We start from the raw sequence: 26742 nt of genomic DNA, 5'->3' as shown, positions 1-26742 counted from the left end.
GCAGGCTTCACTGTATCAGTTTACATTTCGTTCACATCTTGAAGGTTATCTGCACAAACTTAACAGCTAGAGACTTCTTAAAAATAAAGTAAATAAATAAAAAGTTAGCATCTTGAACACAAGAAGAAAGTCTCTAGGAAAAAATACTGGCTCACTGAGCTGTCACAATCTGGCCAGCTTGACTCCTGATGTTGCCTCTGCCCCTCCCCACAATGTTAAACACACACACAACTATATATCTATATCTATCTATATCTATACACACACAAATTTATCAATTGATCCTTCTCTGATCAGTTCCTTTCTCACAAGTAAGATCTTTTTTCTCCACCCCAGTTGACCCAGAGTTCATCAACAGGTCAGTGCTAGGGAAAAAAGGTAACAACCCATACGGAAAGCGTAACTCTGTCTATTGTTTAAGCTTTAGGAACTTAAACCTTCATTTGGAAAGCATGACTAATAAGAGGAAGCAAATATTCTCCGAAGGGAGGTAAACCAAGTGACAGTTTCAAAACACAAATATGTCTCTCTCTTTCTTTCTTTCTTTCCTGCTCCAATGCCTGTGTATATACCAATATCTACTGGTAGAGGACAAAGGTACAAACAAGTTCTGTTATAGTAAGATAATTGTTCAGGAACTTTTTCTTCTGCTTAATGTAACTGAACACTTCATTTTTAAAAAAGTGACAAGTTTTAAAAAATCTCTATCCTGTGATAGGTATAAGAACACTAGTACAAATATTTGTAGTAAAAATAACTAAACAAATCTTTAATTCACTTTCTTTTTCAACTATTGCTATGTAGTAAAAGCCCACTAATGTGACAAATTATTATTTAAATGAATTAGGTACTTTAGATGAAAATGAAGTGAAATTTCTGGCCTTACTAATGATGTCTATCACGTGAACTCCAGTCATAATCAAAGTTTTAAAAAAAGAATTTCTCTTTAAAATAAATCTTCATCACCTTTGTTTTAGTAATTAGAAATATAGGGAGTGGGGTTCCTTTCAAAACCTGTTTGCCAAGTTTCTGGATACAGAAATAAAAATATTTGTGATGTGATTTGCTTATTACTCTTATTTTTAATTTTAGTTTCACTTGGTTCAATAATCATATTACAAGTGGTGCTGCCCTTAACAGGTGGTGTGTTTTGCTACTCCAGCCTCTGCGCACTGCAGTGCTGCCCATCAGACAATGGCACACCTCCTTTGGGAGGAGTGTTGCCACGGGACCTCTCTCATGAACTGGTTTTACAGACTGGCAGCTTTACATAGCCAGTAAAATGACTCCTATTATTAATTTGTATTAGAACAGTGCCTAAAGGCACAACGAAGATCTGGACCTAGTTATGCTAGGTCAGTGGTGGGCAACCGTCGGGACGCATGCGGCCCATCAGGGTAATCTGATTGCGAGCCACGAGACATTTTGCCATAGGTATACCTCCCCACCCCCGCAACTCCCAGTGGCCGTGGTTCGCCTTTCTCGGCCAATGGGAGTTGCGGGAAGCAACAGCCTGTGGCCCGTGCTGCTTCCCATAGCTCCCACTGGCCGGGAACTGCGGCCACTGGGAATTGCAGGGAGGCCATGCCTGTGGATGGTCAACATCAGCAAAATGTCTCACAGCCCACAATCCGATTACCCTGATGGGCTGGAGCTTGCCCACCAGTGTGCTCGATGCTATACACACAAATAGTAAGAAGACCCTCAGGATCTTATAATCTAAGTAGACAAGACAAGGAAAAAATTGCTAACCCTTGGTTTCACAGATGGGGAACTAAGGCAGAGACAGATTAAGAGGTTTGCCCAAGCTAACACAAGAACTGAATGCCAGTCTCCTGAGTCCCAGTCCAGTACTTTAAGCACAGTACTATTCTTCCTCTCTAGCAGTAGCAGGTAGAAGCGGGCATATTTCTGCTTCAAACTACAGCTGCATTTAACCACCTCCCAGAATTGTGTAAATATCCCTTTTAGCAATTGCAGTTATTCTATTCCAGATTTATATTGCTGCTCTAAATTGTCCTTCATGGGGACTGTTGTGCACGTGGTTGTGTGTTATGGGTATTCTTTATGGTCAGATTAGAATGCCTGGTGGTATGGACTTTTGTGCAACTGCAAAAGTCACAAACTTGGAGAGTGGTTTAAAATCAGTTTGGACAGTGGCAGACTGCTCTTCGAGCCCTGTGGTAGTTGAGAACTGGGGAATATAGCAACTGAAAACCTCATCAAAAATTAGATTGTTAACATATTCAGGCAAGTTTTATTTGAGCTCTGTAATGTCTAGAGCACTTCTGGGTCCTGTGAAAGACAGTTGACAAATAACAAAAATAATAATTGCCCACAGAGGTTGGGTCTACAGGAAAGCACATCTCTCAGCACTAGCCTAGGCTTTCCAAAGCACATTCACTTGTAGGGAACTGCAGACCAGTTTCATGTAGTACAGTAAGGATACTTGGCTACAGTTACCGGCTTCCTCCTTGCCTCAGGGGAGCTCAACTCCTGCTCCGCCCCAGGCCAAGCCCCTGCTCCAACCCAAGTCCCCACCCTGCCTCTTCCTGCCCAGTTCCGCCCCCTTCCCCGAGTGCATCCTGTCCCTGCTCCTCCCCTTCTCCCCAGAGTCTCTGCACACTGCAGAACAGCTGATCACGGTGAGTGGGAGGTGCTGGGAGAGAGAGAGAGGTGTTGATTGGCAGGGCTACGGGTGAGCCAGAGGTGCTGGTGGAGGGAGGAGGAGGAGCTGGCTGTCGATGGGTGCTAAGCAACCACTAATTGCCTCCTTCAAATCAGTACCAATATCTATTGCCGTTCAGTTTTATCTTTATTTACATTCAGCTCTGTAATGTTGTGGACATTTGGTCACTTTCTAAATAAATTTGTGTCTGTCTTAAGTGTTCTAGTCCTCAACAAAACCATATTGCAATATATCTCCAGAAAACAATGTGGATTTTTCCTGGATCAAAAATATTACAACACATTAATGCCAAAGAGTAAAGCAGCAGATAAAGTATGAAATGGATTACTATACCTGACATATTCTTACAGATTGGTCCAACACTGTCTTGGTATCAGTAGCGTAGTCTGGGCAAGGCAGCATGGCACGACTAAAATGGGCTTGCAGCAGAAGATGTGTTTTTGTGTGGGAACTGTCAAATGAATGAGGATTGACTTCAATGGGGAGATGTTTTGCCAGTTCACTGTTCATTTGATCTTCATTGTGTCTCACTGGAAGATCTGCATACTCTTCAGCATCCTTAACAAAAAAATTAAAAGGAGGAAAAATAGTTTTTTTAAGTACATAAAATACAAGAAAGCAATTGCAATTAAGTAGCATTTTTTGCACTGTCCTTTTTAAAGGACATTTACAACAAACTACATGGAAATCAGAGTACATAGCTGAGATTTTGCTAAAAACAACCATTTTTACTAGTGATGTTTAAACATCCTTTTTCTTACTCATTTATCAAAGCAATAGATGCTAGTAAGGAAAACACTGGTTTGTTAAAATATTCAGGAACCATTAAGGAGTTTGAAATACTCTTTATATATCTGATTTTTATGTTAGAGCAGAATAATGCAGATTTCATAGTAAATATTGAAATACGCCCATTAGTCAAATACAATATTTGAGATCGACTACATGACCTAATAGAGGTCTTCTATCACCCTAAATCACCTACAAAATGATGCAATGAAGCCAATCTTAGACTTAAAGCAAGCAGGCAATAATGCACATTTTCATTTTTCAGAGAATATCCAAAAGTTTGCTTTTCTTTACACATTCAAGACACCCAGTGAGTTTCAAATCAGTCTAACAACTCTAGTCTATTTTAAATATTACAAATATTTAATGTCCAAGCAATAGATGATCAAATGTCTAAAAGATTATTAAAACTGTAAACTAATGACTAGAGATTAAACACCACCTGTCTTCTGTGCCTTGCACACATGCTGGCTATGCTTTGCCACTGATGCATATGCAAGGGCTTTCTGGAACTTGCACAGGGGGCCTGAGTAACAACAGGAGTTCCCTGTGTATCCACATGTGAGGTTTTGGGGATGAGACAGGGACAGGCTGGGCGAGTAGCAAGGGCAGAGCTGGTGAATCTTGCACTGTACTAATCAACTGCCCCATGTGGACTGGGAATCCAACACCAGCAGGAATACTGCATCCTCAAAATTGGGGAGGTTTCCTTTTCTTCACTGTTCACATGCACCAAGCGTGTCTAGTCTGGCTTGGTGTGGGAAGGATTTCATAATTTCCTAAAAATATGAAACTTTGCAAATCAAATCAAATCATCAATATGTGATGTCCTTTGTGCCTGTAATTAAAGCAAACAGATTCCTTTTACCAACTGGATCAATGAACATTTTGGTAGTCTGAAAGACAATGCTGTTATAAAAGGAGAATGCCCTCATAACCATGGATTCAGTGAAGAGACTGTTAAATTAAAGATAAAATATTCAGGTTTTTTTCTTCTCTCTTGTACTACAGATTTGATATTATGGGCTTTAGTCTCCAATCAGACTTCCTGCAAATCCATATTAATTAAATGTTCACAACGGTAAGTAATTCAGAGAGTGAGATCTAGAAAAAAATGCTCTTTTTAGTATACCTTGGTGAACTACCATAATTCATAATAGCTTAACACCTGATTTAAGCCCAATTTATAGGACACCTTTGGAATGTCTTTGCTAAACGCTCTACTGTTAGTCTGTCTAATAACAAACACCACTAATACTATTTTCAAGTTACATTTATAGCATACTGAAATTACACTTACATAGTTTAACATAAATGTGAAAGAATGAGTGAGTCTAGAAAGTTTAAGAATAATTAGAAATAAAAGTAGAGTCATTAATTTATTTCATACTTTGAGAGCAGATTAAAAGTGAAGACTAAAGACAACTGCTGCTTAATCCTTGATGTCTCTGCCAGATCTCTTGTGAAAACTGCGATCATTTATTCTCTGAACCTAAGGTCACAATCTTTTTAAGTCCTATAGAATGTTGCATGTTTGCTCTGCTCTTGTATTTAGCTCACACTCCCTTCAAAGATATTTTAAAGAATATTTACCAAGGAGATTTTTTACTTAGTTTTGCCTTGCAGTTTCAAGCAGCAGCAGGAGATAGGAGCAGGATCAGCTGAGCGATTCCAGACCGACTGGTATTCCTGAAAATATGTTCTCACTAGTTTTTCCCCAGTACGATGTGTTTTATTTACTTCCAAAACAGTCATCTTATTTCAAACAACTTGCCTACTTAATTTCCTGTGTGTGATTGCTGACTGTAAGTAAGTGAGGTTCATTTTCTTATCTGCATTATGTAGGTAATTAAAGGAAATTGAGAATGGGTAGCGAAGCTTTTATGCAACTGGGAATGAAGCTGAATGGAGGGCATTAAGGTCAGCAGAGTCCATTATATTTTTATGTGAGAGGCCAGTATGTCTGCCCTGTCCTTGTTTGTTTAGTGTAGGCTGGACAGACTACTAACTGCAAAGCTGTTTCTCTGATTTGCCCAGCTGTCCTTGAATAAAGACATCTTCCATTGCAAATGTTAAATGACAGTGATTGACAACCCTATGATGAACTCTGCTTGTAACCCTCTGCTACTGTTTTCAGATAGCACAAGAAAGGACAGAATAAAGAAACATCCTTCATAATCACCTCAAATGTGTCCTGCTGTTCACTCAGTATTTTCCATTTTTGTTTCCCTTTTCATTACAAACCTCAATCTGTTCTGCAAACGTTATAGACTCAACTATGCCAAGCAATGTACAAAAATATATATTTTACTACATTTCGTTTGAATACTGTACATAATTCAGGGTCTGATGAAATGAATTAAGTTGCATAACAATTTAACGTTATCACACTTCTTAATACAAACTTTACAATTAGACCAAAAAGCATTGCTATAAATGTTCTTCTTTTCCTTGTTTTTCTCTGATGTTAAATCAGTACTATTGTAGCTTACAGCTCACACTATATAATCTTTATCTATATGAACACCTGCTGTAAAGCATAACCTGCTTGATGATAGCCAGCAGTTGACCACAGATTTTAATTGTGTACAATCATGCATTTGTAGCCCCATCTGAAATGGCACAAAACTTCACAGCTATGTTATACCCATAGACTATAAAGCCAAAAGAGACCATTATGATAATCTGATCTGACCTCCTGCATAACATGGCCTATAGAACTTTCCTGAATTAATTCCTCTTCGAACCAGAGCATGTCCTTCAGAAAGAACATCCAGTCTTCATTAAAAATGTACAGTGATTGAGAATACACCAAAGCCCTTAGTAAATTGTTCCAATGGTTAATTACCCACACTGTTAAAAATGTGCACCTTATTTCTATTCTAAATGTGCCTAGCTTTAACTTCCAGCCATATACCTTTTTCAGCTACATGGAAGAGCCCTCTGTTAACAAATTTCTCTTCCCCACATAGGGGCTTACAGACTGCAATCAAATCATTCCTTAACCTTCCCTCTGATTCAAGACTGAGCTCCTTGAATTTCCCACAATAAGGCATGTTTTCCAATCCTTTAATTTTTCTTGTGGCTCTTCTCTGAATACTCTTCACAGCTCAGGAAGAATGTTGAAAAACTCAACACCAGAACTGAATACTAGTATTCCAGTAATGGTTTAACCAATGCCAAAATACAGAGATAATATAACCTCCTACTCAAGATTCCCCTGTTTACACATCCAAACATCCCGTTAGCCTTTCTGGCCACAGTATTACACTGGAGTTCATGATCAGTAGTTTATCATCCAAGACCTCCCATTATTTTTCATAGTCACTGTTTCCTAGGATAGAGTCACTTATCTTGTAAATATTGCCTATATTTTGTTCCCCTAGTTGTATAATCTTACATTTGGCCAAACTGAAAAGCATATTGCTTGCTTTCGCCCAGTTTACCATGCAATTCGTATTGTCTGTACTAGTAATCTGTCCTCTTCACTAATCATCACCCTCCCAATCTTTGTGCCATCTGCAGACTTGATTGGTAATGATTTTGTGTTTTATTCCAAGTCATTGATAAACACATTAAATAGCATATTGCCAAGAACTAAGTACTGGGGAACCCCATTAGAAACACATCCACTCAATGACGATTCCCCATTTTCAATTACCTTTTGAGACCTGTTAGCCAGATTTTAATCCACTTGATGTGTGCCATGTTGATTTTGTTTCAATCTAGTTTCTTAATCAAAATTTCATGTGGTAACAAGCAAATGCCCTACAAAACTCTAAGCATATTATGTCAACACAATTATCTTCATTAGCCAAACTTGTAATCTCATCAAAAAAAGATATAAAGTTAGTTTGATCAACTTCATTTTCCATACGCCCATGGTGACTGGTGTTAGATATATCGCCCTCCTTTAATTCTTCATTAATCAAGTCCCCTATCAACCATTCTATTATTTTGCCCAAGATCAATATCAGGATGACAGACCTATAATTACCTGGGTCATGCTGTTAACCCTTTTTAAATATTAGAACAACATTAGCTTTCTTCCAGTCCTCTAAACTTCTCCAGTGTTCCAAGATGTATTGAAAATCAACATTAATGGGCCAGAGAGTTTCTCAGCCAGTTCATCCTTTTGATAGTTGTACAATTATTAAAGGCCAGACCTAAGGCCCATTTAAATCAAAGTCTCAGCCAATTCCCAGGGCCTGATCCTGCAAGCATTTGCTACAGAGTTAGATCCTGATCCCAGACACAAATTATCATATATAGGCTCTTGAGTGACCCCAATGAGTTTTACAGTAGATATTCAAGATAAGTACCACCAATCTTAGTAATGTTTGTAGGACTGGGCCCTTATTTATTTTTTCAGATTCTTCTTCAACCCACAAGAATTGCTAATATATTTTGCATAAATCATTGATATAAAATGAATGATGAAATGTGGATTTACACTGCTAGCACATCTTCCATAAAATTAAAGTTTTTTATTTTTAAGCAGCTGCACACGCTGCCATCTACATTTAACTAAGAGACAAGAGGAAGTTTGTGCAGTGTAGACAATTACAGGATCAATATGAACAAAAAAAGAAGCTTTATGTTTTAATTTAAGTTCAGTCATGGGAACAGTAAAACTTAAGTTAATGAGTTCTAGACTTTAAGTAGCAGTTGATTAATTTGTAACAGTGAGGTTCTAAAAGAAACCAAAATTAGATTCTCACATTCCAGGACTGAAGTTGTAGTCCTTATTTTATTATTTTTTAAGCAATAGTATATTGGTAAATACCATGTGTGACATTATTGATATAAACTGGGACCATATAGAACATGGGTTGCAACTAAGGTCCTGTAGTGGCACCAAATCCTATGTAAAGGGGGTCATATAAGGTGTCTAAGACCAAGTTACTAGTTATGATTATGCTGTCTGTATGTCTGTATCATTATGTAGTTGAAGTTATAAGTATTGGCTGTATACTGTCTGTATTTCAAATTGGTGCTGCAGTTCTGGGAAACACCTCAGACAAATTGGTGTTAGCTCCGCTTAGCCTGCTTGATGGCCCATTAAGGACCATCAGCTACACAATTGATCCATTGAGAGGAGGCAGATAAGCCTTGAGACTCAGCAAAGTATGCAGGGATTGCCCATGTGACTCCAAACTCCATTTTGCTGTAATTTTCCACAGTAAGAACAAAGAAGTGTTCTTACACCTGGAAGTGCCTATATAAGGCTGATGCCTCATCTCCATTTTGTCTTCAATCCTGCTTCCTACCTCTGGAGGGACTTTGCTACAAGCTGAAGCTCTACACAAAGGACTGATGACCCATCCCAGCGGGGGATGTTCTTCAGAGACTTGATTTCAACCTGCAGTTTACTCCATCACTGCTACAAGCCTGAACTAAGAACTTTGCCATTACTGTATGTAATTGATTCCATTTAACCAATTCTAGCTCTCACCTCTACCTTTTTCCCTTTATAAATAAACCTTTAGATTTTAGATGCTAAAGGATTGGCAACAACGTGATTTGTGGGTAAGATCTGATGTGTATATTGACGTGGGTCTGGGGCTTGGTCCTTTGGGATCGAGAGAACCTTTTTCTTTTACTGGGGTGTTGGTTTTCATAACCATTCATCCCCAGGACGGGTGGCTCTGGTGGTGACACAGGAAGACTGGAGAGTCTAAGGAAATTGCTTGTGTGACTTGTGGTTAGCCAGTGGGATGAAACCGAAGTCATTTTTGTCTGGCTGGTTTGGTTTGCCTTAGAGGTGGAAAAACCCCAGCCTTGGGCTGTGACTGCCCTGTTCGAGCAATTGGTCCTGAATTGGCACTCTCAGTTGGGTCCCGCCAGGACCGCATTGTCACACCATGGAATTGACTAACCAAATTTGTGTATTCTCTTTGGGTTGATCAAGAGAACACAAATATTACATATCTTTAATATTTAAAAAAAATATCCTGATATATTTTGTTGTGTCTAAGCAAGCCAATGTTAAAGAAAAAAATTGCTATCTATAACTATTTATTAATTGCCATGAATTACCCAATATTAAAACTTAAAAGCAAACTAATAAAGGAATAACTGCTATGATGAGAATAAAGATGGGGAAAGTTTTTACTGTCACATGTCAGTCAAGCTATCTTCATTAACTTATTAAGTGTTAATTAATACTGGGCCAGACCAACGGTCCATCTAGCCCAGTATTCTGTCTTCTGACAGTGGCCGGTGCCAGATGCGTCAGAGGGAACAAACAGACGAAGGCAATTTTCAGGTGATCTGTTCTCTATCATCCAGTCCCAGGTTCTGGCAGAGGTTATGGACATACTGAGCACAGAGTTGCATCCCTGACCATTTTGGCTGATAGTCATTGATGGACCTATCCTCCATGAACTTATCTAATTCTTTTTTGAACCCAATTATAGTTTGGGCCTTCACAGCTTCCCCTGGCAATGAGTTCCACAGGTTGACTGAAGATTGTGTGACATAGTACTTCCTTTCGCTTGTTTTAATCCCGCTCTCTATTAATTTCATTGGCTGACCCCGGTTCTTGTGTTATGTGAAGGGGTGAATAATACTTCCTTATCCACTTTCTCCACACCATTCATAATTTTATAGACTTATCATATCACCCCTTAGTCCTAGTCTTTTTAGTCTCTCCTCATATGCAAGCTGTTCTATACTCCTAATCATTTTTGTTGCCCTCATCTGTACTTTTCCAATTCTAATATATCTTTTTTGAGATGGTGTGACCATAACTGCATGCAGTATTCAAGGTGTGGATGCACTGTGCATTTATATAATGGCATTATATTTCCTGTATTGTTATCTCTCTCTTTCCTAATCGTTCCTAATGTTCTGTTAGCTTTTCTGGCTGCTGCTGCACATTGAGCAGGCGTTTTTCACCAACTATCCACAATGACTACAAGATCTTTTTTTTGAATGGTAAAGCCAATTTAGACCCCTTCACTTTGTATGTATAGTTGGGATTATGTGCAGTACTTTGCACTTACCAATGAGTTTCATCTGCCATTTTGTTGCCCAGTGACCCAATTTTGTGTCATCTCTTTGCAACTCAAGCTGTGAACTTGACTATCTTGAATAATTTAGCATCATCCTCAAATTTTGATACCTCACTGCTTAATCCCTTTTCCAGATCATTTATGAATATGTTGAACAGCATAGGTCTCAGTACAGATCCTTAGGGGACACCACTGTTTACCTCTCTCCATTTTGAAAACTAACCATTTATTCTTACCCTTTGTTTCCTATCTTTTAACCAGTTACTGAGCGATGAGAGGACCTTCTCTCTTATCTCATGACTGCTCGCTTTGTTTAAGAGCCTTTGAAGAGGGACCTTATCAAACGCTTTCTGAAAGTCCAAGTACACTATATCAACTACATCAACCTTGTCCACATGCTTTTTCACACCTTCAAAGAATTCTAATAGATTGGTGAGGCATGATTTCCCTTTATCTAAAACAACATATTGTGTTCATCTGTCTGTCTGATAATTCTGTATTTTACTATAGTTTCAACCAATTTGGCTGGTACTGAAGCTAGGCTAACCAGCATGTAATTGCCAGGATCTCCTCTGGAGCCTTTTTTTAAAAAAATCAGAGTTACATTAGCTATCCTCCAGTTATGTGGCACCGAGGCTGATTTAAGCAGCAGGTTACATACCCTGGTTAGTAGTTCTGCAGTTTCATACTGGAGCTCCATCAGAACTCTCGAGTGGATAGCATCTGGTCCTGGTGACTGACTTACTGTTTAACATATCAATTTGTTGCAGAACTTCCTTTGAGACACCTCAATCTGGGACAGTTCCTCAGATTTGTCACCTAAGAAGAGTGGTTCAGATGTGGCAATCTCCCTCACCTCATCTGTAGTGACGACTGATGCAAAGGATTAATTTAGCTTCTTCACAACAGCTTTGTATTCTCTTTTAGCAGCTTGATTGTCCAATGGCTCTGTTGATTGCTTGGCAGGCTTTCTGCTTCTGATGTACTTAGAATTTTTTATTTTTGCTGATAGTTTTTTTTTTGGTCTTTTGCTAGTTGCCCTTCAAATTCCTTTTTGGTCTGACCAATTAAACTTTTGCACGCAACTTGCCAGAGTTTATGCTCCTTTCTATTTTCATTGGTAGGATTAGACTTCCAATTTTGAAACGATGTCTCTTTGCCTCTAACTGCCACAAGTACTCCTGTTCTTTTTGCGGATACAGACTAACACGGCTGCTACTCTGAAATCTATCTCTTACTCTGTTTAGTTATGATGGCATTTTTTTAGTTCTCAATTTTTTTTTGATGGGGGTATACATTTAGCAGTTCTTCTTCAATGCTTAGCCAACAGTTGGCCATAGAGATAATTTGACATTTGATCCATTCCTGTGGGGCCGCCAGGGCTTGACAGGCCAAGAGTCCAATGTTGGAACAGACTTGATGCATACATGTAACACGTGGTCTGACGTTGGGCTACCTACACCTCACAGTTGGTGGAATTTTATCTCAGATGTTACAAGCCACTTGGAGAATGGTGTTTGCTGGAACATCTTGTGGCATTCTGGCAACATGTCCAAAAAGCATAAGATGCTATCTGTGGACAATGGCCCCAGGAGTCTGTAGACCGGAGTGACTCTAAAAGTCTGCATTACGAATGAAGTTGTTACGCTTTATGCCCAATAAAGGATGTTGACATTTTGTGTAGAAAGCTTCCAGCTTTGCCCAGTCTGAGAGGTATAGAATACACATTTGCAACCATACAGTAGTACGGAGAGTATACAGCTCGAATAGATCCTGAACTTTTAGTTCGAACCTCTATTACTATTTTTAAATAGTTTCCAGGCAACTTGTGGGCATTTCATTCTTATGAAGTTAGTTAAATTTCCATTTAACTAACCTCCTGATTTTTCTTTAGTTCCCCTTTTTGAAGTTAAATGATACCGTGATGGATTTCTTCGGTATTTCCCCGCCTAGAAGGATGTTAAATTTAAGTATATTATGTTTGCTATTATGTAAAATTAAAAAGATAGAGGAATTTTTACATTATTTTCCATAATCTATTAGTTGGCTCAATAAAGGTATTCATTTCTAATTAATTGTACAAATCGTACAAATCTGCCTCGACTCAGAAAAATAAAACATGGTACAACTTTAACATTTTTTTCCACAGGAATTGTCATACTGTGCATTATTCTGCAATTATCACTCATATACACTCCATTGCACATTTGTTTCCATGTAACTTAAGGTTCAAAGGTAAGCCAATATTGAATTTCAGGAAGATTTTTCCAGGTGAAAATACCTAAGTGTTTTAGTTTCAATTTCTATCTACAAATCAATTCCTGTACAATTTAGAAATGGGGGTAACAAATTAACATTCACTGTGGTACTATTATTATTTATATTGTAACAACACCTAGAGGTCCCAGTCAAGACTGGGGTTCGATTGTGTAAAGATTGCTCCTACCCCAAAGACTTTCAGAACAAGGCCCTGTTCTATCAGTGGGGCTCCATGTGAATGGCTGCAGTCTGCCTGTATAAGTAAGTTGAGGATTCAGGTCTTCAAACACACAGGCTATGTCTATTCTTACAGCAGCACATAGAGAACATACACCCCGCTCCCCCCAGCACAGGTATAAATAGCAGTATAGCTGGTGAGGCATTGCTCAGGCGAGTAAAGACACGCCCAAACCTTAGGATATATATTCTCCATGCCCAAGCAATGCCTCCCCGGTCTATGCTGCTATTTTTATCAGTGTAGTGTCCCACTGATGGAGCCTTTCCCCGGAGCAGGGAAAGGCTCCAGCAGTGTGGAAAGATTCCAGAAGCTCACATAGCAGTGAGGACAAAGCCTGCTTTTCCTTGAGGCATGTAGTTACACATACCCTACACGCCATTGCTCATATAGACAAGGCCTTAAGCACTTGTGTGTAACTTATCTCATGTGAGTAGTCCCTAGGGCTCCACAAAGGCACAGAGCTCCACTCACACAGATTCAGCTGCAGGATCAGGGGCCCAATTTAGAACAAGAAGGTTTACCAAGCAACAGGAGTGGGAGAGAAGGAACAAGTGTAATAGTGATAATATGAAATTACATACGAAGCTGGAGAACACACCTTGATTTCCTAGCTAGTTACAAGAGATTATTATTATTATTATTGTTGTTGTTGTTAAACCCATGTCTATTTCCAACAATTAGTTTTAATAAATTATGCTAGTTTACAGCATGTTTTTGTTTTAAAACCTCTGCTTTTTTTCTGTTTTGTTTATTCTTTTGCTAATTTCCAATTTTAGAATTTATTATTTCTCTGCACATTTCCTGTTTGTTTATACCTCTGTTTAGCTTACCAATAGGTATATACATAAATTGATTTTCAAAGCAGTCTAGGGGAGTTTAGACACATTTTCCATTAATTTGCTTTAAAAATCTCAAACATATGTTTTTTAATCCTCTACAGTTGTCTGAGTTATAATTAAAACAATACAAAATAATACAAAGTAACACAAACACCACAAGTTACTTGGCAATGCTTTCTTCTACTGCCAAGCTCTTCTCAAAGTCCAGGCTATAGTTACATGCAGTCAGCTAAAACATCTCTCACCTTGGGGTCTAATTTATGAAAAATATAGTCATATGACCAATATTAGTATATTTTATCTTCATATCTTTGTTTTGTTACAAGTGTAAAACAGATTTATAAGGGAAAACATCAAACTTACACAGATGTGCAAGCAGCTGGAATTCAGTCAAGCACAGATTTATGTGCAGAAATCTAATATATGCATGAAGAAACACCTCTTTTTTACCCTTGCCAAAACTGACCACATGGTTAACAGCTGGATTTCAGGAGTATCCTTAAAATTAGATTACATCAAAAAATTAGATTAGAGAAGTATCAGCACTAGCGATTCCACTTTTAAGGAGTTTATTGCTAGCCCATAAAAGTTTGTTCTTTGGTTTCAGTTTCACAGAATATAATTTACGTTTTTAAAGTTTTAAAAAATCGATTTAGATGTTTCTTCATTCTTACAGATATCAAGGGTCTAGGACAGTACCCCAGTTAAAGAGAGTAATAAATGGGCACTATTAGTTCTGCGCTGTTTTAAAGACAAATATCATGCACAATGTCCAGCTTCCCATTCTAGGCAAAAGAAAAGACATTTCTGTCAGACTGCTGAAGTCCCTCCACTATACATTTGTATTTAGAATGGAAACTCTTAATCAGACTAACTGTTTGGGCTAGAGAACTTCTTCACTCTGTTATATTCATTCAACCTCAGTATAACTCCATTGACTTCAAGGGATAATTTTTGAGGGACAAAGCTCTAAATTAGCAGAGAAGTTATTAAATAGTAGCTTGGTTCACGCTTGGAATGTAAGATTAACTACCAAAGAAAATAGACTGGAGGCAAGCTTAGGAAAGGTGCAAGATACATTTATCACATGGATATCACCTCCATATATGCAGAAGCGGCTCTAGGAAGTTTGCTGCCCCAAGCACGGCACGCCTGCGGGAGGTCCGCCGAAGCCGCGGGACCAGCGGACTCTCCGCAGTCATGCCTGCGGGAGGTCCGCCGAAGCCGCGGGACCAGTGGACCCTCCACAGGCAAGCCGCTGAGGGCAGCCTGGCTGCTGCCCTCACAGCGCCAGCAGAGCGCCCCCCGCGGCTTGCCGCCCCAAACACGCGCTTGGCGTGCTGGGGTCTGGAGCCGCCCCTGCATATATGTAGAATGTGTATCTGTTCACATGCACAGCACACATGTTTTATTCACCTATTATAGCTTTGTGCTACTAAGGCCACAGGATGGCTAGAGTCAGGAAGGTCACCTGAGTAGTGGTTTATACATTTTTACAGCTAAAAAATAAATGATAGAAACATATCTTGTGGGAGTCAAAATACATTGCAATTTAAAAGGCAGTAGCAGAGTGTCTTAACGAGGGGGCCAGGGGACAGCTTTTGGAGGGGCATGTTCTGTGCCCCTGCCACAGTCCTGGGGCTGGAGCAGCTCGCTGTCCCCACTGTGGCACTGGAGGAGCTGTCAGCTACCATGCTGGGGCCCTGGGGCCAGAGGAGCTCGCTCTCTCTGCCACAGCGCCGAGGCACTTCTGTGTCCCCGGCGATTATTAGTGGGGCCATACCCCTGCTTGCTCCCCCTTGTGTATGCCTCTGAGCGGGGCAGTACTGGTCTGAATATTTTTCACCTCACCTGGTTTTAAAAACTAAACAGGTATAGGATGGGAGGAACACCAGAAGCTGTGGAATATATCTATCTTTTGGAAATCATGCAAATCTTTCCCTTAATTTGTTTTCTGAAAAGAAATATTTCAAGTTTAATTTGTAACTAAGTGTTGGGGTATAAAGCACCACAAATTTCAGCAGTGGGCTCTATTTACAGGAGAAATAGTCTATATTTGAATTCCAAGGCTTCTTACTTAAATGACTTACAATGAAGAAAGAAGAGTACACAGCACAGTCTGATTTTTTTTAAATGGCTGTGTAGCAGGGTGGACTCCTGCTCCAGGAGAGAAGGGGTTAAAACAGCCCTGGCAAGGGGCTGTAGCTGGAGCCAGAAGCCTGGGCTGATGGCGGGAGTGGCTGCAGCTGGGGGCCACGCCCCAAACTGAGCCACAAGGCTGTATAAGAAGGCCAGGGGAGCCAGAAGCAAAAAAAGAGTCTCTCTCTGACTGGAGAGGGAGACAGGCCTGGCTGCTCGGGGACTCACCCAGGGGACCTAAAGGAAGGCAGGGCTGGGGGAAAAGCCTTAGGAGCTGGGAAGCCCTAGGCCAGCAACTCCCCAGGCTGCAGGGCCTAATTCTCGGTCTCCAAGGTACTGGGCTTGCAGAGGGGCAGCTGGAGGGTGGGTAAAGGCAGCCAGGCCAAAACCCCTTTGCCTATGATGAGTGGCTGATACTGCAGTCTACCCCAGGGCGTGGGGCTAGACAGTGACTGGGCAGTAGCCAATACTGAGGCAAAGTGGGGATAGTGGGGTGAGGTTCCCCTGGGACAGGGGAGACCCAGTTAAAAGCGCACCGAGGTCCAGGGAGGGGCCTGGGGCCAGCAGAGGACAGGTGGATCACCGGCCTGCAGAGGGCGCTCCGTGGCTGGAATCAAGCTAATTCCCTGAAGCAACCAGTAGGAGGCGCCGCGGGGGTGAGTCCACACATTTACAGGCTGCATCTGATAAACACCATTCATTGTACAATTACAAACGCCATAAAAATGATAAGGGAAATCTCATGTGAAGCACAAGCTGGAGCAGTGAAACAGTTCAGTGATTGCTTAAAACTGCATGAAGGGTTTAGATTTCACAAGTTCACCTCTTACTTAAATATCCAAGCTACAAATTACTAATGGCATTTCTGATGACCAGAGGTCAGGAGTCTAAAAGACCTTTGCCACTGTGCACAGAGCAATAGAAGGTCAGCTGTCTTAGCTACCAGTATTGGGGAATGACTCAACAGCTTGGAATACGTCTAAAGTGTAAAGTTAAATTACAGACAATTGCTTCAGCATGAAGATGCTAAGAAAAAAAGTTCTAACACAGTGGAAAGAAATTGGCATGCAAAACAATGATCTGATATCTGAAAAAAGATGTGTTTAGCACATACTAGTGACATCTGCAATAAGAATTTGAATTTATTTAGTGCATTTTTATAGCCCTCAAAGCACATTACAAATATGACTGTATTTCACTGGTGCTGTGAAACTTAAGTATTGTAATTATTGTACTTGTTTTACAGCTGGGTAAATTGAATACTGATTAAAAATAATTACCTGTATTTAAAAAAGATTTTATTGTAAAATGCACACACTGTTAAAACATATTAAAAATGAAGAATGATCACCATGGAAAGTGAGGGGAAAAAGTTCAATGCTGCTTCTTTAAGAGATCCTGTTAAGTCTTTAGGAAATATGTTTCCTAAAATGTATTCTCTAGTATCAACTGAAAATTAGCAAAATAATCTCACATAAGTAAACTGTACCTTTAAATAAAATAGATCCCAGAACAGGCCCTTGGGTGCGTAAGAGGAGATTACTTAGCTGTAACTGGAGGTTATTCAAAATGTGTGGTTCCTATTTGTATTCCAACTGTGGGGGGTGTGCATGTGTACTATGGGCTGGAGCGTTTCAGCAGCAGTGTCCATTGACCTGTATCTTATGTTGCCATATGCTTTAGGCAGGGTTTCAAGAGGCCGTGAGGAGCAACACATCCTCAGTCACCCTCAGAGTCTGCAGTAGAAGGGATGGCGGGTGGGTATTGGAATACAAATAGGGACCACAAACCTCAAAGTCCTTCCAGTTAGAGGTAAGTAACCTTTTCTTCTTTGAGTGATGGTCACTATATGAATTCCAAACGCTGGTGAATACGGAGCAGTGATCAGCTTGGGTACAAGAGTATGATAGGAAATGCCTGCTGCAGGATGGCATGTCCCACAGTCAAGTCTGCATCCGCCCACTGGTCAATGGCGTAGTGCACTGTGAAGGTGTGGCTGGAGCACCAGGTGACCACATACCAGAGGATGTCCGCCAGGAAAGCAGAGATGGTTGCATGCGGAGTGTGCTGTGATCCTGCTGCGTGGAAGTGGTTAAGCAGCAGGGACATGTGGCAAGTCAAGTAGACCATGCGCAACTCCAAGATGTTGATGTGCATGTGCTTCTCTGGGTGTCCACGTCCCTTGCATGGCATGGCCATCAAGGTGTGTGCCTCTTCTTGCTAGGGAGGTGTCCATGTCAAGGGTGGCCGTAGGGAGAGGAGTGGCAAACAGGATGCAACGGAGCACTTTGGTGGGATCAATCCACCCAGTGAAGGAGGCGTGGACCCAATTTGGAACACTCAAGGGCGAGTCCAGGTGCCTGATGGGAGGCCTGCAGATTGAGAGAAGCCACAGCTGTAGACAGCACATGGTGAGGAGAGCATGCAGCATCACATGAGTGCAAGTTGCCCTGAGTCCTAGGAGGCAGAGACAGCAGTGTACCGTTGTGCACAGGTTGCAGTGCAGGGCTACCACAAGAGCCATGAGGGAGGCAAAGCAGTCTGCTGAGAGAAAGGCTCGTGCTGCTACAGAATCCGATGAAATGGATCGTTTGTGTCAGGAGAAGAATGAATTTCTCCTCATTGACACAGACACCCAATGAGGTGAGGAGAGAGCGGAGAGAGGGAACGACCGCCACTGTCTCAGTGAGGTTTGATTGCACCCTTCGATAGGAGGGTGTCTGCCTTGTGTTCGAGGAGGGTGACTCCCTGGAGGCATCTGGGGGGGCGCTCTGATGGGAGAGGAAGGTTAGGAATTTATAGTAGCTGTGTCATATGATCTCCAGGTCCATGATGATCTTGCCTCGGTGGGCGAACAGGGCAAGATGAACCCCGAAGGTGGTGGTGGGGGCCTGGAGGCGATGATGCAGAGAGTTCGTAGCTCTCGACTGACATGTCAAAATTGGGCCTTCATGTGGTGCTGGGGCATGGTGGAAGAGATAGGGCACAGGTGCTGGAATCTAGGCACCATCGGGACGGCTCCAGGAACTGGGTGTAGGTGGGCAAGTATGGGGGGCAGATGCTCGGGTGGAATGACAGATTAGGCTGCTGGTTATTGGAGGGGGCTGGATTGTAGATCCCCAGAGACTGGAGGGTCGCCTTTGATTCCTTCAGTGTCCTAGCAGAGAACAGTTTGTTCTCTTCGAAGGGGAGGTCCTGGATGGTAGACTGGACCTCTCCGGGAAAGCCTGAGGATTGTAGCCAGGCATCTCAGCGAATCACAGAATATCAGGGTTGGAAAGGACCTCAGGAGGTCATTCTAGTCCACCCCCCTGCTCAAAGCAGGACCAATCCTGAACTAAATCATCCCAGACAGGGCTTTGTCAAGCCTGACCTTAAAAACCTCTAAGGAAGAAGATTCCACCACTTCCCTAGGTGACCCATTCTAGTGCTTCACCACCCTCCTAGTGAAATAGTGTTTCCTAATATCCAACCTAGACCTCCCCCACTGCATCTTGAGACCATTACTCCTTGTTCTGTCATCTGGTACCACTGAGAACAGCCGAGCTCCATCCTCTTTGGAACCCCTCTTCAGGTAGTTGAAAGCAGCTATCAAATCCCCTCTCATTCTTCTCTTCTGCAAACTAAGTAATCCCAGTTCCCTCAGCTTCTCCTCATAAGTCATGTGCTCCAGCCCCCTAATCATTTTTGTTGTACTCTGCTGGACTCTTCCCAATTTTTCCACATCCTTCTTGTAGTGTGGGGCCCAAAACTGGACACAGTACTCCAGATGAGGCCTCACCAATGTGGAATAGAGGGGAATGATCACGTCCCTCGATCTGCTGGCAATGCTCCTACTTAGGCAGGCCAAAATGCCGTTAGCCTTCTTGGCAACAAGGGCACACTGTTGAATCATATCCAGCTTCTCATCCACTGTAAACCCTAGATTCTTTTCTGCAGAACTGCTGCCTTGCCATTCGATCCCTAATCTGTAGCAGTGCATGGGATTCTTCCGTCCTAATTGCAGGACTCTGCACTTGTACTTGTTGAACCTCATCAGATTTCTTTTGGCCCAATCCTCTAATTTGTCTAGGTCCCTCTGTATCCTATCCCTACCCTCCAGCATATCTACCACTCCTCCTAGTTTAGTGTCATCTGCAAAATTGCCCATGACCAGGGAGCAGGAGGTGTGTGCACTGCATCCACTGCTGCTTGTAGGCAGACTTTGGCCATCAGGCGGCCTTCTTCCACCAGAGCCTGGAACCTGTGCTGCTTGTCCTGAGGGAGGTCCTCCAATAACACTGCCAGCTTGGCATAATTATTAAAATCATACTTTTCCCAGCAGAGCCTGGTATTTTGAGATGTGGAACAGCAGAGCTGTGGAGTAGTAGAGCTTACAGCTGAGCAGGTCCAGGTGTTTCACCACCTTATCCGGCAGGGTGGAGAAGTGCTGTCTTGTTCTTTCTGTTGCCACATGCATCACCATTGAGGCTGGGGCAGGGTAGGAGAAAAGAACGTCAGCGACCTTTGACTGCACAAAATAACAGCATTCTGCCCTGTTAGGGGTTGGGGCACAGGATGCCAGCGTGTGCCAGACCTCCCATGGAGGGTGGAGGATGGTCTCGTTAATAGGCAGAGCCATGTGTGCTGGTTCTCAAGGCTGGAGAATGTCCAGCAGCTGATGAGGTTGGTCCTGGACATTCCTCCAAAAGAATACCAAGATCAAGGACCACCCTCTGCAGCAGCTGCTGGTACTGGCAGTGATCGTCAGGAGGGGAGAAGGTTCTGGGGCGCAGGAGGGGAGGGGAATCCAGGTTTTCCCTGGAGAGAAAGATGCTGCTGTTGGTACCAGGGCATGCTCCAGGTCCTCCTCTTGACTGTTCTGGTGGAGGGGCATGGATGGAATGGTGTGAGGCTGGCGGAGGCGGGTACAGGCAGTGGTATGTATCCCATGTGGCCATTGTGGCCATGGGGTAGGGTCTAGTGCAGGGGTAGGCAACCTATGGCACGGGTGCCGAAGGCGGCATGTGAGCTGATTTTCAGTGGCACTCATACTCCATCCGGGTCCTGGCCACCAGCCCGGGGGGCTCTGCATTTTAATTTAATTTTAAATGAAGCTTCTTAAACATTTTAAAAGCCTTATTTACTTCACATATAACAATAGTTTAGTTATATATTATAGACTTATAGAAAGAGACCTTCTAAAAATGTTAAAATGTATTACTGGCATGTGAAACCTTAAATTAAAATGAATAAATGAAGACTCGGCACACCACTTCTGAAAGGTTGCCGACCTCTGGTCTAGTGGATACTGCAGGCTCCGGGAACAAGGATACCACCGTGGCAGGACTGTGGGGTAGCCCATCTGGTACAGAGGATGCACGTGGGAGTCCAAGCTGCACAGGACACAGAGGAGAATGACAGCTGCTCTGTGGAAAAGTCTTCTGAGTCCGAAGAGGCCTCCAGCAGCGGCAGGGCCATTGGTGCAGGCAGTCCAGCGATGGTTGGGTGAAGATCCTGGCCCAATAGAAGTGGTGTAGCTGCTGGTGTAGGTGGTCGTGGAGCCGAGAGAAGTGGGGAGGATGAATAGGGCAGGTCAAGGTGCGCCATCAATGGTTCAGCCCATCTGGATGTCCAGAACACATCCCACTACCTGCCAAAGCAGGAAAGAGGGTGCACGGAGCAGAGAATGGGGCTTCCCACTGAGACTGAGCACTCCTCGGAGGGCTGCTGCATTGCATGGCCAGTGCAGGAGTCAATGGTGTTGGAGCCTTCTTCTTTTGCTTGGCCTTGCCCTCCATGTGTGGGGTTCAGGGAAGTGGTGCGGTGAGTTCCGCACACAACATCTCACTTGACCGGGCACAGCTCAGGACAAAATGCTGTGTGTCACAGCAGTCCTTGATGGGGACCTGCTGCAATGTCCCTGGGAGCATTTGTGGCTCTCCTTCTTGCCCTTGTTGTGCTTCGGTGGTGCCATCGGATCTGGCCGGGAGCTAGAGAGTGGTGTGCTCACCGCTGGTGAAGGGCAGTGTACTGCTGGTTCAGCCGGTCCAGGATCGGATGAGGCAGGGGACCAGAGCACTTCCTCCATGAGGAATTTGCAGAGGCACAAGAGGTAAGCCTCATGGGTCTTTGGTGGAAAAGACCTTCAGGTGTCACAACAGTTTGTTAGATGCGCTTCCCCCAGGAAGCAGAGACAGTGGCTGTGCTTGTCGCTGAGAATGAATGAGGGCATGAAGCACAGTTCTTAAATCCCGGGACATAGCCCCTGACAAAGATGGAGTGAGCCCCAAAAGGGGCAACTCTCTACACTAACTACAGGTATGTATACAATGAAGAAGACAACTAACTATATATAATGGATGGTTGCTCTTGCAGAAGCTACGAACATGAGGAAAGAAGATTCTGACTCCGACCACGTGATGATAAGAGGGAACTGAGGGTGCATCACCCCACATGGCCTCTGATAACTTTGCCTGGAGCACATGGCAATGTAAGACGCCCATGCAGGTCATTGGACACTGCTGCTGAAAACTTCCTGCTCTGGCGCATAGTGCGCATGTGCATCCCCCACATTTGGAATACATACAAAGACCATCACTCAAAGAACTATAATACTATGGTGGTGTTGTGACTTTAAAATTCCATTTCTGCTCTCCATACATTGCCCCTTTCAGCAATGCCCTTCTCGGGCCCGAGATTGTATGTCTTTGTTAAAGATATGGTGTAGTTCAATTTAAAAACTTGAAGTTGCATTATTGTGTATCAGTAAGTGTATGAGCAAGTATCTGTAATGGTTTACATTAAAAAATTAAGATAAAACCATGAAAGCAAACATCAGAATGACACAGCATGTGTATGCCCTTAATTAGTTACATTTTTTCAAATCATGGCAAATAAATACGATCATAGTTTCTGAGGACAATACAACATGGTATAAATTTATAACTAACTTTGATCAAGTGACTCCTCTCCAAAATCATCCAAGAAGCATTTATATAGTTGTGAATGTGTGTGTGTATATATATATATATATATATATATATATATATATATATATATAAAAATGCTGATATAAGAATGGAACTTTGTATTGCAAGGTATTATATTTGTCATTGCAAATTTAGGATGAAAATTTCAAAGCTGCCTAACTACTTCAACGGAAAATGAACATCAAAATATTTTTCATGGTTTCTCAACTTTGGCATGGTAAATAAAACCAGGGATGTCGCAACCACCCTTCCTTTTTTATGGTCAGCTAGGATGGGGACCTGAAACTCTCTCCTCTTGTAACATGGAGTCTTGCAACACAAAAAAGGCTGAGAAGTTCAAGTAGCTTTAAAATATCAGTCTTAATATTCAAAAGTATTTCAGTGCATGACATTGACAATGTGATAATACACAACTAAGAAAATCTCTGAGAGTATGCATTGAAATATGATTGTCATGAGACAAGTCAATTTCTCTAGTTCCATTGAGATTTGTCCACATTTTGAAGATGAATTTGGCTGAATTCACTGTGTTGGCTCAGGTTTATCTGAGCTGCTGACTGAGATGATGCCAGTAATAAGTCATAATAGCAGTACTGCAGAAGAGAACGTTCCTAGTAGCGGTCTCCAAAAAAGTGATCGATCATTTTCTGTTTTAGGCTTTGATTCTGCACTGGGATCATCCAGTGCAGATCCCTGAGTCAGTGGGACTCTGTTTAGAGGTGGGGATCTGCATTAGATCTTGATGCAGGATTGGGACCTTACACACACTATACACCAGTGTTAATCAGTAAAAGCTTTGTGTGTTGAAAAATGGATTTCAGAGTTGCTGACCTGTGGCAGCTTCCAGATTAGGGAGCCACAGATTCACATTGGTGCATTTTTCTACAAGATTAAACTCTCTGGATCAAGACAACTGCGCGATCAGAGAAGAAAGGGAATTAAAGGTTCAGAAGCATGACTACTTGTCATCATGTGGTAAAGTGACTAGCAGCCTCTGTTCAAGAGAGACTCATGCCTGGAATAACAGAAGAACAATGTAAATTGAGAGAAATATATGGAAAAATTGGAAGGTACCTACTTGCACAGTGTCTGATTAGCAAGTCAGTGCTACTGCTCTCACTTGCAGACACACAAAATTTACCCAAAAATAGTTTAAAAAAAAAACACACCAAAAGCTGTAAGAGGAAGTGACATTTGCTTCAACTAAATTTCTTGGGCCAGATTCTTAGCTGGTTAAAACTGACATATCTCTACTGACTTCCATGGAGTTATGTACATTTACAACAGCTGGGGATCTGGCCCAATGTTTTGAAGAACTCATGAGATGCAAACTAATGCTGAAATAGGAGAGACTGAAGTTGGCAGTGGGGTAACTGTCAGGGGAAGACTGTTCTATCTTGTGTTTGTCTCAGCCTGTAAATATATAAAGAAACAGAGTTAAATTTCAGATGGGTAGCCGTGTTATTCTGGATCTGTAAAAGCAACAAAGAATCTTTTGGCACTTTATAGACTAACAGAGGTTTTGGAGCATGAGCTTTCATAGGTGAATACCTACTTCGTCAGATGCATGTGAATACCCACTTCGTCAGAGTTAAATTGTAAGGGTATCATCTGCCAAAACTGACAAGGAAAGATAACTAAGAATTAAAAGAGTTACAAATATGTTGGCACTGGTGTAAAGTTTCAAGATCTTCTATTAAAAGACAAAGAAAATAGAGATTTTCCATACCAGATGTCTGGGAAGATCCCATTTGGATTTGAGCTACTTAAATTTGCAATCATGTATTTATACATCTAACAGAGCTTCTGTTTCCCCTAGAATCTGAAAATTAACTAGCTTTGTAGCATCTTCCTTGATCTGCCACCCGTGCCCTGAGGATTAGAGACTCCACCTGAGCTTGTTTTACAAGCATAACAGAAAAAATTAATCTCTGCTGGCAGCAATCCCACTGGGATACTGATGAATAATGATATCCCTCTCTTGCTGCCCTCTCAGTCCACTAGAAAAGCCACTCTAACCCAGCAACGTGGAAACTGCTGAAACCATTCCAGCTGTGGATTAGCAGACAGTCAAGCATCCATCTGCTCTGTGTGAATCAAGAGAAAGCAAACATGCATTCTTATAGCTAAAGTAGCATTCACCATTAACACCTTACAGCACCATGTATGTAAATATTAAGATAATCATATACAAGAGAATAAATTAATCCACTACTTACACCTACATTTGTTTACATTTTCTTTAGTACTTTTAACAATGACAAACATAGCTTAAATTTCATGTTAGTAACCTGTAGCATATCATAAATTAAAGGATTTAAGATATAAAATGAAATTTCTCAAGACTTTGTATTTCAGTTGTATCTGCAAATGTATGTGTGCTCCCACTGAGTGTGTTCTCACACACACACATTAAACACATGCAAGTACAAATGCCTCTCTCACTTCAACAGGAAAAGGACGGGATAAGACCTACTGTGGGAGGGAATTTAGCTATTCCTCCACCCTTGGGATGGGAGAGAGGAGAGAGAGACTTGATGGGATATTTTCTTACCCCTGAAGGTTAGCAAATTTGAAGATTGTGTCTCTCCGTTGGCTCCCCACCGGAAGTAGATATAAATTGTCCAACCAAGGCAAGAAGGAATTTTACTCCTAAGCTCTTGTTCATAATGCTGTGTGATGCTGCAAGCAGCAAATATAAGATGGAGTTGGCCAGAGCCACAGCAACTGGCTCAGGGGATTCCCTTGCACATCCCAGGCTGGCCAACCCGGTAGGGCTCTGGCTCAGTCTAGTGGTGTCCTGCAGGTGGCCTTCTGAGGAGTGACTGTGCAGGCAGGCCCAAATGCTGCCTTCAGAATTCATGCTGGCGCAGGCAGAGGTATTCACAGTGGTGGCAAGTAGAGCATCCTTCCTGATTCTTCAGAGCCTCCTCATGATGCTTGTCTTGTTTCCTGTCCTGTTCCTTCAAGGGGAAGCAAGAGAGGGGCAGCCAAAATGAATCCATCTAGTAGGGCCAGTTGGATCTGCTCCTTTGACAGCTGGTGTGTCTCTGCCAGGTGGAGTGTGTGATAATCTGCTCCCACTCCAAGAAATACCTATTTGCAAGCAAGATTATCTTGTTCTTTGCACAAGTTACCTGGTTTCACATCAAAGAGATATTTAGACACCAAGAACTGAAAATCAGGCCCATAGTTTGTTATTTTTTTGGAAAGGGTCTAAGGCATCAAAGTCTTGTCTCTTCCCAGCCCGCTTAACTTTGTTGGGTACATGCCAACTGGTTTTCAAATCCTCAGCAAATGGACTTGTACTTAGATTGGGTCAATCTGAGCAATGACCTTGTTTTTTTAAATAATATTTTCTCCTAAAATATGATTTTTTCAAAATATAATTCCTCCTTCTTTCTATTTACTGCACTCTATGGGCTAACCAGTCTTTCTTCTCTGTATTTGTTCAAGTCACCACTGCTCCAAGAAGTGAGGTGGTTACAGCCCAAACCAGGGTCCCTCATATGAGAATGCACTGCCAGCCCAGACATTTATTTGCCCGTCTGTTAACAGATGATGACACCTGTCTAGTAAAGATTTTTCTAATTTATCAAAAGCTGTTTGACCAGTAAGATGAAATGACTGCACAGGAGATTTGGGTACCCATATCTACCCATCCAAATCAATTCTTCTAGCTAGGAGTGCCAGATTTATCCACACTACCAATGTCTGTTATGGCCTTAAAACTACATCAAATTATGAAATAATAATAATGAACTTCTTTAAAAAAATTACTTGACAGACATAAAAGAACAAA

The 26742-nt window shown here is 41.9% G+C and overlaps 1 protein-coding gene across 4 annotated transcripts in view; it reads right to left on the bottom strand.

Annotated features, from left to right (window-relative positions):
* Nucleotides 1-26742, bottom strand: part of ASCC3 (activating signal cointegrator 1 complex subunit 3) — a 579719-nt gene that overhangs the window by 32594 nt on the left and 520383 nt on the right. For all 4 annotated transcript variants that reach the window (XM_050949220.1, XM_050949219.1, XM_050949221.1 and 1 more), the window contains one exon: nt 3023-3247. In XM_050949220.1, coding sequence (XP_050805177.1) covers nt 3023-3247 — 225 coding nt within the window. The remainder of the gene's footprint in view (nt 1-3022; nt 3248-26742) is intronic.

The sequence above is a fragment of the Gopherus flavomarginatus genome, chromosome 4, assembly GCF_025201925.1.
Source record: "Gopherus flavomarginatus isolate rGopFla2 chromosome 4, rGopFla2.mat.asm, whole genome shotgun sequence".
Classification (NCBI taxonomy): Eukaryota; Metazoa; Chordata; order Testudines; family Testudinidae; genus Gopherus; species Gopherus flavomarginatus.
The sequence above is the reverse complement of the archived record's forward strand: the minus strand, read 5'-3'. Positions and strand labels throughout refer to the sequence as shown.